Below are 15,474 nucleotides of genomic sequence, written 5' to 3' on the forward strand. Positions count from 1 at the left end.
GAGTGCGGGAGGACAGTGCAGAGTGAGTGCGGGAGGACAGTGCAGAGTGAGTGCGGGAGGACAGTGCAGAGTGAGTGCGGGAGGACAGTGCAGAGTGAGTGCGGGAGGACAGTGCAGAGTGAGTGCGGGAGGACAGTGCAGAGTGAGTGCGGGAGGACAGTGCAGAGTGAGTGCAGGAGGACAGTGCAGAGTGAGTGCAGGAGGACAGTGCAGAGTGAGTGCAGGAGGACAGTGCAGAGTGAGTGCAGGAGGACAGTGCAGAGTGAGTGCAGGAGGACAGTGCAGAGTGAGTGCAGGAGGACAGTGCAGAGTGAGTGCAGGAGGACAGTGCAGAGTGAGTGCAGGAGGGGGAGCAGTGTGCCTGCAGGAGGACAGTGCAGAGGGAGAGCAGTGTGCCTGCAGGAGGGCAGTGCAGAGTGAGTGCAGAAAGGGGGAGCAGGGGAGAGTACAGCACTTGTCTTCTCAGGTCCCCCTGTACCTGCAATAGAAAAAGCAGAAACAGAGGGGACTCAGAAAGCAGCCAGAGGAGCCCTCAGTGCCCCCCAGTGCTGCCATCCTGTGCCCTCAGTGCTGCCATCCTGTGCCCTCAGTGCCCCCCCAGTGCTGCCATCCTGTGCCCTCAGTGCCCCCCCCAGTGCTGCCAGCCTGTGCGCTCACCACCCTCCCCCCCAGTACTGCCAGCCTGTGCCCTCAGCGCCCCGCCGCAGTGCTGCCAGCCTGTGCCCTCAGCGCCCTCCCCACAGTGCTGCCAGCTTATGCCCTCAGCACCCTCCAGTGCTGCCAGCTTGGGCCCTGAGCGTCTTCCAGCCTGTGCCCTAAGCATCCCTAGGGCCAGTATGTATGCCCCACAGGCCACCACTGTCAGTATGTAGGCTCCACAGGCCCTAGTAATGTGTATGCCCCCCACTGATCCAGTAATGTTTATGCCCCTAGTAATGTGTATGCCCCCCCCCCCCACGGACCCCAGTAATGTTTATGCCCCTGGTAATGTGTATGCCCCCCCCCCACAGACCCCAGTAATGTGTATGCCCCCTCCACTGACCCCAGTAATGTTTATGCCCCTAGTAATGTGTATGCCCCCCCCACGGACCCAAGTAATGTGTATGCCCCCCCCACTGACCCCAGTAATGTGTATGCCACCCGAGTAACATGGATGCCCCCAGTGATGTCTATGCACCCCCAGTAATATGTATACCCCCTGGTGACCCCAGTAACATATATGTCCACCCAGTGCTGTATGCCCCCTGTGCTGTATTTGCCCCCAGCCATCACACAGTGCAGCCTGCACAGCCACATACCCTGGAGGAGCTGGACGAAGACAAGCAGTGGAGGCGAGTAAGGCTGCTGCCGACTTCCCCATATTAATACCTCTAATGTGTCTGTGTGTATGATGTGTGTATGACTGTGTGTAGATTTACATCTGTTTATGTGAATTTTGTGAATTTTTCTTCAAATATATGTGTGTACTAGCTGTACTATCGTCGGTCGGTCTCTCTCTCTTTCTCTCTCTCTCTCTCGGTCGGTCTCCCCCCCCTCTCTCATACTCACAGCTCACTGGCGTCTCGCTGCACAGCGTTCACACTGCTCCGGCGGCTTTTCCTCTTATGAAAATGCCGGCCGCTCATTATTCCATCTCATATTCCCTGCTTTGCCCGCCCACCAGCACCTATGATTGGTTACAGTCAGACACTCCCCCACACTGAGTGACAGCTGTCTCACTGCAACCAATTACAGCCGCCGGTGGGCAGGTCTATATTGTGGAGTAAAATAAATAATTAAAAAAAAAAAAAAAACGACGTGCGGTTCCCCCCCCAATTTTGATACCAGCCAGGGTAAAGCCACACTGCTGAAGGCTGGAATTCTCAGGATGGGGAGCTCCACGTTATGGGGAGCCCCCCAGCCTAACTATCAGCCAGCAGCTGCGCGGAATTGCCGAATCCATTAGATGTGCCAGTCGCGGGACTCTACCCGGCTCATCCCGATTTGACCTGGTGCGATGGCAATCGGGGTAATAAGGAGTTAATGGCAGCCCATAGCTGCCACTAAGTCCTAGGTTAATCATGGCAGGCGTCTCCCTGAGATACCTTCCATGGTTAACCTGTAAGTTAAAGAAAATAAACACACACATCCAAAAAATGATTATTTGGAATAAAAGACAAAAAAAACCCACTCTCTTTCACCACTTTATTAATCCCCAAATACCCCTCCAGGTCCGACGTAATCCACATGAGGTTCCGCGACGCATCCAGCTCTGCTACATGAAGCTGACAGGAGCGGTCACAGACCAGACCGCTCTCTATCAGCTCCACGCAGCAACTCTAGTGAGCCACACGATCAGCGATGACGTCACTCAGGTTACCCGCGGCGACCGCTGGATCCTCCAACTGTTTCAGCAAGTTTCCTGAGTGACTGAAGTGAGCAGCGCGATCAGCGATAACATCACAGGTGAGTTGCGGTCTCAGATGGAGGACTCCAGCTGGCCGCGGGTAACTTGAGTGATGGCACCGCTGATCGCACTGCTCACTTCAGTCACTCAGGGGATTTGCGGTCACCGGTGAGTCCTTCACCGGTTGACCGCTAACCCGGACGCAACAGACAGAGCCACGGGGTGACAATGAAGTCGGGTGAAGTTCATCAGAGTTCATTCTCATCGCGCGACTCTGTCTGAGTCTGCTGTCCGCGGGCATGTAACAGAGCTGAATTGACGGGGGAACGCACTGCCAAAAATGCATGCAAAACACATGCGTTTTGGATGCATTTTTTTTTTTTACAAACACAGTGTTTACATTTCTCCAGTCTGCCAGAGGGTGTGTTCTTTTCCGCACTGCGCACATACCAAGCTGAGGTCACACTGGCATATCACATGTGATGCGATATGCTAATGACCCTCGGCTCCTGCTGTGCTATGAGCGTGAGCCATTACACTGTGATCTGATCCTGCGATCGGATCACAGCTGAGGAATAGAGGGAGGGATTAAGGATGTCAGGCGTTCAGTTGGGATGAGCCCTGGGCCTTGCTGTCTTTTTAAAGGCGACTGGATCAGCGGACGAGAGCACCCACTGACCCCCGTGTCTCCATAATTGGAACAATCAGAACAGTAAGTCGCCCGTATTCACTAATTCCTCCCATTAACCAAACGCACAGTATTACAGATATTTTATCTAATAGAGCGGATCTGTCATGAAGTCTGCAGTTTTGTACATGGGGCAGATTTAGGGGAAAGATCTGCTTTAAAAACAGAATTTTGTGGTCTAAAATATTCCAGTTTAAATGTAACACGGACAAGTTTGCATTTATATTTTAATTTACTACTTAGAAATAAATCTCTGTATATTTTTTTAATTATTGTTTCTAAAACAATGATTGTCATTGCTGACTGGGCGTGGTTAGAGGTGTGGCCATGGGCGTGGCCTAAAAATTTGCCGCGACGCATACTTTGTCCCCCTTTCCATTCTTTCAAAGTTGGGAGGTATGCAAGTGGTGTCACGACAAAAACTTTATTATAATCCCTGTAAATACCCGCTTTTGAAAGAGACCCCCAGGGTCACGGAACCGGGCACCGGCCATTACACCCGTGACACTTCCCAGTGAAACCAGGCTCGGGACAGAGTACCCCATAGCCCTGGGGTGTGACACATCCCTGTCTGCACAAGGAGCAGAGATATGCGCTTTCACTGAAGATGGTGGCACAGAAAACATCCAATATCCACTCTGTATGGGAAACTAGAGACTTCATCACTGCCAAATGGAACTCCAGTACACCACCATGAGGCTACAGAAGAACTGATGTAATCTTTGCTATTGCCAGACAGTTGCGGTGATCAGGGTCAAGGCCCACATTGCGGGATCCTCAATGGAAGCAGTAGGAAATGCTCTTGCTGACAAAACAACCAAAGAAGCAGAAATTAAACCACTTACCATGGAAACGGTCAGTCAATCTGTGCTCCTAAAGCCTGCTTTACACACTTCAATAGATCTTTCAATCCGTCGTCGGGGTCAAGTTGTAAGTGACGCACATCCGGCATCGTTCGTGACGTATTTGCGTGTGAAACCTACATGCGATCAAGATTGAACGAAAATACGGTGATCGCATACACGTCGTTTATTCCTCATACATTGGACGTTTTGTTGTATGAACCTAGTCAATTGTAACGTGTGACATCCCTCATAAGATTTTGATGTCTGAGGCTATGTGCGCAGGTGTGCGCTCTGCACCGCAGCTTAAAAAAGGTCTGCTTCAGAGCGCAGCTAAAAAGCTGCGTTCTGAAGCGCCTCACAATGTCTGTCATTCACTAATCTCTGTCAGTCCATCACTATCTCCGTCCATGTCAGTCTTACCCTCTTACCCCCTCTCTCATACTCACCGATCCCCGGCGCTGCACGGCGTTCACACTGCTCCGGCGGCTTTTACTGTTTTGAAAAAGCCGGCCGCCCATTAAACAATCTTGTATTCCCTGCTTTCCCCGCCCACCGGCGCCTATGATTGGTTACAGTGAGACACGCCCCCACGCTGAGTGACAGGTGTCACACTGCACCCAATCACAGCAGCCGGTGGGCGTGTCTATACTGTGTAGTGAAATAAATAATTAAAAAAAAACGGCGTGCGGTCCCCCGCAATTTTAAAACCAGCCAGATAAAGCCATACGGCTGAAGGCTGGTATTCTCAGGATGGGGAGCTCCACGTTATGGGGAGCCCCCCAGCCTAACAATATCAGCCAACAGCCGCCCAGAATTGCCGCATACATTATATGCAACAGTTCTGGGACTGTACCTGGCTCTTCCCGATTTGCCCTGGTGCGTTGGCAAATCGGGGTAATAAGGAGTTATTGGCAGCCCATAGCTGCCAATAAGTCCTAGATTAATCATGTCAGGCGTCTATGAGACACCTTCCATGATTAATCTGTAAATTACAGTAAATAAAACACACATGAAAAAATCCTTTATTATAAATAAAAAACACAAACATATACCCTGGTTCACCACTTTAATCAGCCCCAAAAAGCCCTCCATGTCCGGCGTACTTTAGGATGCTCCAGCGTCGCATCCAGCGCTGCTGCATGGAGGTGACCGGAGCTGCAGCAGACACAGCCGCTCCTGTCACCTCCACACAGCAAATGAAGACAGCCGCACGATCAGCTGAGCTGTCACTGAGGTTACCCACTGTCACTGGATCCAGCGGTGGTCGCGGGTAACCTCAGTGACAGCTCAGCTGATCGCGCTACTCACCTCAGTTGCTGCGTGGAGGTGAGAGGAGCAGCGGTGAGTAGCGCGATCAGCACGACCTACGTGCAATCTCATTCAATCGCATATGCGACCTGGGCGTGTCACATCGCATACGAGATCGCATACCTAATTGTAAGGTGTAAAGCTGGCTTTAGCTGACCCCGGCGTGAAGAAAAATGACAAAGATGGAACGTCTTGGGAAAAAAAAAAAAAATGATCCAGACTCTCCAGAAGCAAGCCACAAAAGAAGAAAAGGACAAGTGGATCCAGGATGGAGCCGTACAGAACAAGAAACAGCTGATAGTGAGATAATATGCAGCTATGGGCTACCGGAGACCAGAGAAAGTGACTAGGGACCTGCTTTCACTGCCAACCAAAAAGATATGACAGGCTTTAGAGCCAGAGTTACACAACCCACACTCAGTGGCGTAACTAGAGTCTGATGGGCCCCGATGCAAAGTTCGGACCTGGGCCCCCTCTCTACGTACACTGATACTTGGGGTACGGGACAATAACACTCGGGGTACAGGATAATGACACTGACACTTGGCTCTTTCCCTCAGCACCTAGCTTTCCTATATTCTGATATCCATCTTGTCCTCGGCACCCAGCTTCCCCATGCTCTGCTATACATCTTTCCCTCAGCACCTAGCTTTCCCATATCAGAGCATGGGAAAGCTGGATGCTGAGAGATGTATAGCAGAGGATGGGAAAGCTGGGTGCTGAGGGAAAGAGCCCTTTTCCCTCAGCACAAAACGTTCCCATCCCCTGCTTGTATCTTTGTCCCCCTTGTATATAGTTCTCCAAATACTAGAATGGCCCCCAAATAGCCTTCCATATAGTATAAAGAGTCCCACATACCTCTTCATATTAGAATGCAGCTCCATAGTCCTACATGTATTATAATGTATTTCCCATAGTTCGCCATATATTATAATTAACCCCTGGCCTTCATGTATGATACAGCCAGACCCCCATATATAATGCAGCCAGGCCCCCAGGCTCCATGTATAATGCTGGCAGCCATGCTCCCCCCGGCCCCTGGCAACCATGTATGCACGGATTTAAATAAAAAAAAAAAAATTCTTACCTCTCTCCTCACGTCTCCTCGTTCCCCCGCTGCTCCGTCCTCACCTCTCCTCCATTCCCCTGCAGCTGCGGTCGGCGTCCTCCCGCCCTGCGCTCTGTGTTCTCAGCACAGCGGTCGCACAGGAGTGACGTCACCGCGTAGGCACAGAGGCAGAATGATGGAGCGTGGAGGTGCACGGGCCGCTCCACGCTCCTTCATTGTTGCGTGTGTGATGACGGGGGAGGGGGACCTGGTGCCGCCGCCGCTGACAGCGGGCAGGGAGGCCCAGTGTCAGCGGCACCGGGTCATATGGCAGCCGCATGGTCTGCACCAGAACAGCGCAGCTCCTCTCACAGAAAGGAGCTACTTGCTGATCTGCAGAGCGGACCCCTCAGCTGCCGGGCCCGATCGCAGTTGCGACCGCGGTAGTTACACCCCTCCCCATACCATTCGCAGAGTATTAGGAGGGTTGAAAGGTTGAGGCAGCACAAGAAACAAGGGCATGAAAGTCTTCTCCTTGCTCCGTTTATAGTCCAACAAACCACTGCAGGGACCACAAAATTGAGTCCCTATGAGATTTTGTTTGGAGGTGCAACCAGAAACGCCCCCAGATAATGCAACAAAAAATTTAGTTAGAGTAACTAAACAAACATTTGACTAAAGGCCCAGTCACACGCAGTGACGTATCTAACGATATATCGCCGGGGTCATGGATTCGGTGACGCACATCCGGCATCGTTAGCGACGTCGTTGCGTGTAACAGCAAGGAACGAGTGTTAACGATGGAAAATACTCACCTTATCGTCCATCGTTGACATGTCGTTCCTTTTTAAAAAAATCGTTGATTGTTGAGGACGCAGGTTGTTTGTTGTTCCCAAGGCAGCACACATCGCTACGTGTGACACCTCGGGAACGACGAACTGCACCTTACCTGCGGCTGCCGACAATGAGGAATGAAGGAGATGGGCGGGATGTTACGTCCCGCTCATCTCCGCCCCTCTGCTTAGTGACGCCGCTGTGACTCCGCATGAACCGCCCCCTTAGAAAGGAGGCGGTTCGCCGGCAACAGCAACGTCGCTAGGCAGGTAAGTATGTGTGACGGGTCCAAATGATTTTGTGCGCCACGGGCAGCGATTTGCCCGTGATGCACAAGCGACGGGGGCGGGTGCTTTCACCAGCGATATCGCTGCGTGTAACACCCCCTTTAGATACGTTCAAGTATTCTCCTCCACTCCATATCTACAGGATTTGGCTCCCACCAGATCCAACTAGGAGACTGGGTCCTCATCAGGAGATTCACTAGAGAAGCCCTGGAACCAGATACAATGTGGCCTTCCAAGTCCTCCTGATGACCAGCATGGCTGTAAAGGTGGAAGGAAGACCCACTTACTGTAGATCCACGCATCCCACTGCAAAAAGATGCTGGACTCTGGGCCAGGAGACATCTGTCTCTACTCCTCTACCTGATACATATCTTTTTCCTGATACCAGAGGTTGTTGGTCAAGGTGCTATATTTAAGAAATATGGCTTGAATTGCTTAGCTACACTGCAACCAGTAATTATAGGTCATCATGTATTGTTTGTGCGGCAGTTAGACCTCACCTCAGTACCATACCATTCCCCATACATCCTAGAACAGAGGTTTTATATGCATATTATCCCTTTACTCTAAACCAGACAACCCTCACAAAAAGATGTCAATCCCTAGCCCGCTTATATCCTCCCTACTATTAAAAAGTGGGACAAGGGATCACCGGGAACTACGTTTGCTTTGAATGCACTACTTTGGGACTAATAGTGGGTATATTGCCATCCAACTATTAGAATAGCACCATGAAACTGCAAGAAAATGGCCCCTATAATGATTCCCTGTTAACCAGTAAAAATAGATAATTGCCCGATGTCTACATAGATTTAATAGGTGTCCCTAGAGGAGTCCCTGACGCATTTAAAGCCAGAAATCAGGTAGCAGACTGTTTTGAATCCATAATTCCCATAATAACTGAATAAAAAAAGAATTTAGATTGGATAAACTACTTCTACTATAACTAACAAGGGTTCGTAAGTTACACCAGAGACGCCCTAAATAGGACCCACTTCAATTATAGCATTTCAAAATACCGTGTTTTTTCCAAAAATAAGACACTGTCTTATATTTTTTTTGCCCCCCTAAAAAGCACTAGGGCTTATTTTTGGAGGAGTTCTTATTCTTGGAGAAACACGGTTGGGGGTAAGTTTACCCCCCCAAAAAAGCAGACCCCCCACTTCCCAGGAGACTCATACTCACCAGACCAGGACGTCTGCGTGGCTCCCAGGTCCTCCCTGTGATCTCCGGTCAGTGCTGCATGCCGTCCCACCCTGCTGCTAGCTGACACACACAGAAGATCCCAGACACACACAGCAGATCAGACACAAACACACACACACAAACACACACACACACACAGCAGATCGCAGGCACACACAGCCGATCACTGGCACAGCCCAACACAGGCACACACAGCCCAACACAGGCACACACAGCCGATCGCAGGCACACACATCACACACACACACACACACCACATCCAGCACTTACGGCAGCAGGGAATGAAGCAAGTCACGTGTCCCGCTGCAGGTCCTGTTCGTCGCGCTACACCGCACTGCCTCTCAGGATTCTCCCGGTGAGAAGAGATCGGTGTCGCTGGATGAGGAGAGTGTGTATGCGATCCGATGTGTGTGCGATCCGATGTTTGTGTGTGTGATTTGATGTTTGTGTGTGTGATTTGATGTTTGCGTGTGAATCCGATGTTTGTGTGTGCGATCTGACTGTGTGTGAGAGATCTAGGGTGTGTGTGTGTGTGTGTGTGTGTGTGTGTGTGTGTGTGTGTGTGTGTGTGTGAGATCACTGCAGGTCCTGCCGCTCAGTGTCTGGTGAGTGTAATTGCCGGGTGCCGCTGTGTATAAGAAGTGTCCTGCAGTATCTAACTTTTTTACTGCAGGACACTTAATTATTGATCCGCGACTAGGACTTATTTTCGGGGGAGGGCTTATATTTAAGCCTTTCTCCGAAAATGCTGAAAATCCCTGCTAGGGCTTATTTGTGGGGGAGGTCTTATTTTTGGAAAAACACGGTAGATTGGCCCTTGACATGATCCTAACTGAAAAAGGGCGGGGGGTGTCATGTGTTAAGATGATCGTATCCATGTTCGTAGACAAGACGATGATCATGCGTGCATCCTTCGAGGAAGTCCCACCACCATCTCCACCACCTGAGCAATATGAGGTCCTGAGTGCGACGGATCCAGATGATTATGAACTGTTGAGAGAACTACCACCACCTCCTCCCCCCCCCATAGGGCATTACTATAGGGTAGTGATAGGATCTGACGTCCTTCTGCCTAATCCATTGAGCGATGAAGGCCATTCACAAGGAATGAGTTGTCTCGTGGGTGGTCAAGAAGGCATTAGGACAAATCAACAGCCTCAGGGTAAGATTTGGAATGTACCGAGTGGAGTAATATGAATCTAACTTCTCACTTCATGCTTCCTCTCGCATCTTGGAGGAACACATTACCAACATTATCAGAAAATGTTGGCCCATATTTGTCTGTCTCCTTTTCGGTGACTTAATATTGCAATAATCTGCTACGCAATAATTGCTTGGAAACATTAATAATATAATTAATGTGCCCTTGGAAGGATTCCAAGACTTTCTCAAGTGTTTGTAGAAATTAAAGGCATTTATACCTAAGTAAATAGTCTTTTTTCATGCACAGATGGGAGCAGACTCTAGCTATTGATCTGATTGGTGCGTGGAAGTGTTGTATGCATACAAATATCAGACTCATAATTTGGAATACCTACAATTACAAATGGTTTGTGCATGAGTAATATGCACCCCTAAATCACATGGCGGTCACTAGGATTTACAGGAACCATTGGATCCTCTTCCCTCCTCCATAACGACATCACGGAGCTGGTGGATGTTAGAGACCTCCACTTTCCATTTGAGGAGGCCCCTCAGATGCTCTATGGGGCTTAGACCTGGAGACACTTGGCCAGTCCAGCCTTTTTACCCTCACTTTCTTTAGCAAGGCAGTGGTCGTTTTGGAAGTGTGTTTGGAGTCGTTATGTTGGAATACTGCCCTGAGTCCTGGTTTCTGAAGTGAGAGGAATGATACTCTACTTCAGTATGTCACAGTACATGTTGGCATTCATGGTTCCCGCAAACTGTAGTGCCCCACAGCTGGCAGCACTCATGCAGGCGCAAACCATGACACTCCCACCACCATGCCTGACTGTAGGCAAAACATATTTGCCTTTGTCCTCCTCACCTGGTTGTCGCCACACACGTGTGACACCATCTGAACCAAATAAGTTTATTTTGGTCTCATCAAACTACAGGACATGGTTCCAGTGATCCATGTCCTTAGTCTGTTTGTCTCCAGGAAACTGTTTGTGGGTTTTCCTGTGCATCATCTTTAGAAGAGGCTTCCTCAAGGGACAACAGCCATGCAGATCAATGTGATGCCGTGTGCGGCGTATGGTTTGAACACTGACAGGCGGACCCCCCCACCCCTGTAACCTTTCCAGCAATGTTGGCGGCAGTCAATCATCTATTTTGGAAAGACAACCTCTAGATACAACGCTGAGCACGTGCACTCAACTTCTTTGGTTGACCATGGCGAGGCCTGTTTTAAAGGAACCTGTTTTGTTAAATCGCTGTATGGTCTTGGCCACCATGCTGCAGCTCAGTGTAAAGGTGTTTGCAGACTTCTTATAGCCTAGGCCATCTTTATGTGGAGCAACAATTTTTCTTTTTCAGATCCTCAGAGAATTCTTTGCTATGAGGCGCAATGTCAATCTACCAATATGAGAGAGTGTGAACGATAACATTAAAATGTAACACACCTGCTCCCCATTCACACTAGAGATCTTGTAAGGCCTTGTGCAAACAGGGCTTTTTTTTCATGCATTTCCCCCTCCATCTCAATAGATAAGAACAAGCATGAAAAAGAGGCATGGAAAAAAAAAAAAAAAAAAAAAGCACTGTGGGCACATAGCCTAACACTAATGAGTCACCTGACACCAGGTAGGGAAATGGCCAATTGGGCACAATTTGTCCATTTTCACTTAGGAGTGTACTCACTTATGATATACTGTACATATGCACACACTTTAATAAAAATTTTGATACAAAAAAAAAGTAAAAAAAACATTAAAAACAAACATACATGTAATATAAAACATAATTAAAGCCATAAGCCTTGTTCTGATGAACGCTTCTCTTTTAGGTGACTCAGTCAGCACAAAATGACTGTTCAAACCAAGCACAGGCTCTCAGTGCACCCTTGGAGTGGCCAAACTGTTCAGTGCATCTTTTCAACTTCTTATTTTCCATCTATTTCTGCCCGCCTATGGCTCTTAGAAAGCTAGAGTTGTAAAACAAAAGGAGGATAAAGAGAGTATACTTACCACACTCTCTGCCCCTACACTGGCCGCCAGCATGGTTAGTGGCTCCACTGGACCACAGGGCAGGACCCGGGTTTAACCCTTAGCGAGAGGGGCTTAATTAAAAGCGCACCTTGAGGCGGACGCCAGGTACCACACCTAGAGTAACGACCAGGACTGTGGTAACTGAGCACCAGGACAAGTGACGGACTTGGGTATAGCGGGGTGACAGGTAGGCTGGACAAGCAGGTATGGGAAGGCAGGTAACGGAGACTGATAGGTATAACAGGAAAGGAACTCAGGACTTGACAACCATCTAAGTAGCAGGCTGACTAAATAACTGGATTCATTGCGCAGGCACCTCCCCTAATGGGTTAGTGGCTTATATACACAGTGCCCCCTAGGCAGAGAGGCATTTGCTAGAAATAGCATGCCAGCCCTTTAAAAGGAGGGCCGGTGTGCGTGCACCTTAGGTACACTCCTGGGAATCCTGTGAGGCATGTACAGGGCCTGGGAGGGGAGGCAGGCAGGAGAGCATGTGGGTAGCGTGCGGCAGCCAGGTAGGACGCAACCCGGCTGGGGAAGCGAGTAAGGGCTAAGACACACGGCATGAAAATCAGTGCGAGTGGAGTGCATTATAAAAAAATAAATCGCATTCCACTCGAACCAATACTAGCCTGTATGTCAGCACACATGAGCGATTATTTTTTCAGCCCTAAATCGGACTGAGAAAACAATCGCAGCATGCTGCAACTGTAATGCGATCATTGTTTATCTCGCACGCATTCAAGTGTATGGGGCGAGAGGAAAATAAAAAAAAAAAAAAAAAAAAAAAAATATCGCACTGCACTCATGGTATACCGGTGTATAGCATAGCAATAGCCGACTATGGAGGAGAGAGGGAGATAAATCCCTCCCCTCCGCAGCGCCGGCCCGCTCGCACGATCGGACCTCAGTTGCATGGACACTCGCATGACACTTGGCTCGGCTCTGCTGTACTGCCAGCGTGAGCAGAGTGTCATGCAAGGGGATCGTAGTAATCCCTGTGTGGCCCCAGCCTTAGGCTAAGTTCACACTTCCGTTGTTTTGCATCAGTCACATGCGTTGCTTGACGCATGTGACTGATGCGTTGTACAACGGAAGACAACGGTGACAAAGAAAATAATTTCTTTGTCGGACTCCGTTGTGTGCGGGGGCGGAGTTCGGGGGGGCGGAGCTGAGGACGTCAGTGCCGCGGTCTGCATGGCTGGGGACAGGTGAGTGAGTGTGTGTATGTGTGTGTCTACATGCGTGTGTACATGCGGAGTGCGGGAGGGGGCGGAGCCGAGTGGGGCCGTGGAGCTGAGGACCTCAGTGCCGCGGGGACAAGTGTGTGAGTGTGTGTGTGTGTGAGAGAGAGTGAGTGTGTACACATGCGGAGTGCGGGAGGGGGCGGAGCCAAGTGGGGAAGTGTCGGCCTCCTTGCACACTGTATCCAGGGTAAATATCGGGTAACTAAAAGCAAAGCACTTTTTGCTTGGTTACCCGATATTTATCTTGGATACCAGCTTAGCGCGGGCTCCCTGCACCCGTAACCACTGTAAATATCGGGTAACTAACCAAAGCACATTGCTTGGTTACCCGATGTTTATCCTGGTTACGGGGGCGGGGAGCCAGAGAGCGCATGCGCAGCAAAATCCTATGGATCACGTTGCTCAAAAAACGTTACAGGCTGCATTGCTCCCGCCTGGCGGTCAGTTAAAAAACGACTGAACGCGACGCAGCGGATGCAACGCAGCATCATCAGTCACAATCCGTCACTAATAGAAGCCTATGGGGAAAAAAAAACAGGATTCCTGCAAAATATTTTGCAGGATACCGTAATTCCTCAAGGCTACGGATTGTGACTGATGCAAAGCAACGGAAGTGTGAACTTAGCCTCAGTCGGCGTCTCTGTACAGGCTTCTCCGTAGAGACGCCGACGCTACAATTAGGAGGAAAACAAAGATGGGAACGTTCGCTTGGCAATGTCAATGGTGCACAGAGCTCCTGTGCCTGGTTTGGTCAATTAGTGCTGACAGACTGACTAATAGGAAGGTTTTCTACAGTACATACTCTTGTTTATAGGGGGTCCATAAGATTGAAATAGCCTCTGCTTAAACAAGGCACAATTCTGACAAAAGCATTTCTAAGCCTTCTACAGAGGACACTTTTGTTGCTCAGAGAAGACGCATCTGTTTCACCTACATTACCTTTAGCGTTGATGAACAACACCCAGCAGAAGTGATACACCTCGGACACCGTGCATGGCTGACGTCTGAAATCAGAGGAGAAAAATCAAAATGAGCAAACACTACTGTGCAGAAGCTTCTTACATCTTGTAAGTGGAGTGCAAGAACAAATGTGACCTGGTCTATACAGATTATTAACATTTATTTATAGAGTACCATTGATTCCATGGTGCTGTACATGAGACGGGGTTACATAGAGAAGACATATACATATATACACACACACATATAAGTTACAATAGACAGACTGGAACAGAGGGAAGAGGACCCTGCCCTTGCGGGCTTACATTCTATAGTTCTGTTATTTTGCACTGGCTGATAATTTCTTGAAATAACCTACAGTGCCTTGCGAAAGTATTCGCCCCCCTTGAATTTTTCAACCTTATCCCACATTTCAGGCTTCAAACATAAAGATAAAAAATGTAATGTTATGGTGAAGAATCAACAACAAGTGGGACACAATTGTGAAGTGGAACGAAATGTTCGTTGTTATTTTAAATTTTTGTAAAAAAATATAAACTGAAAAGTGGGGCATGCAATAATATTCGTCCCCTTTACTTTCAGTGCAGCAACTTCACTCCAGAAGTTCATTGAGGATCTCTGAATGATCCAATGTTGTCCTAAATGACTGATGATGATAAATATAAGCCCCTGTGTGTAATGAAGTCTCCGTATAAATGCACCTGCTCTGTGATAGTCTCAGTGTTCTGTTTAAAGCACAGAGAGCATCATGAAGACCAAGGAACACAACAGGCAGGTCCGTGATACTGTTGTGGAGAAGTTTAAAGCCGTATTTGGTTGCAAAAAGATTTACACAACTTTAAACATCCCAAGAAGCACTGTGCAAGCCATCATATTGAAATGGAAGGAGTATCATACCACTGCAAATCTACCAAGACCCGGCCGTCCATCCAAACTTTCATCTCAAACAAGGAGAAGACTGATCAGAGATGCAGCCAAGAGGCCCATGATCACTCTGGATGAACTGCAGAGATCTACAGCTGAGGTGGGACAGTCTGTCCATAGGACAACAATCAGTCGTACACTGCACAAATCTGGCCTTTATGGAAGAAAGCCATTTCTCAAAGATATCCATAAAAAGTGTTGTTTAAAGTTTGCCACAAGCCACCTTGGAGACACACCAAACATGTGGAAGAATGTGCTCTGGTCAGATGAAACCAAAATCAATTTTTTTGGCCACAATGCCAAACGATATGTTTGGCGTAAAAGCAACAAAGCTCATCACCCTGAACACACCATCCCCACTGTCAAACATGGTGGCAGCATCATGTTTTGGGCCTGCTTTGCTTCAGCAGGGACAGGGAAGATGGTTAAATTAATGGGAAGATGGATGGAGCCAAATACAGGACCATTCTTGAAGAAACCCTGTTGGAGTCTGCAAAAGACTTGAGTCTGGGATGGAGATTTGCCTTCCAACAAGACAATGATCCCAAACATAAAACAAAATCTACAATGG

General features: G+C 48.8%; 1 protein-coding gene across 1 annotated transcript in view; it reads right to left on the reverse strand.

The window, feature by feature from the left end:
• Positions 1-15,474, reverse strand: part of RBL2 (RB transcriptional corepressor like 2) — a 166,733-nt gene that overhangs the window by 140,805 nt on the left and 10,454 nt on the right. Inside the window, exon 4 of the mRNA XM_075325723.1 lies at positions 13,959-14,023. Within this exon, the coding sequence (XP_075181838.1) occupies positions 13,959-14,023 (65 nt within the window). The remainder of the gene's footprint in view (positions 1-13,958; positions 14,024-15,474) is intronic.

This window comes from Anomaloglossus baeobatrachus, chromosome 10 (genome assembly GCF_048569485.1).
Source record: "Anomaloglossus baeobatrachus isolate aAnoBae1 chromosome 10, aAnoBae1.hap1, whole genome shotgun sequence".
Taxonomy (NCBI): Eukaryota; Metazoa; Chordata; class Amphibia; order Anura; family Aromobatidae; genus Anomaloglossus; species Anomaloglossus baeobatrachus.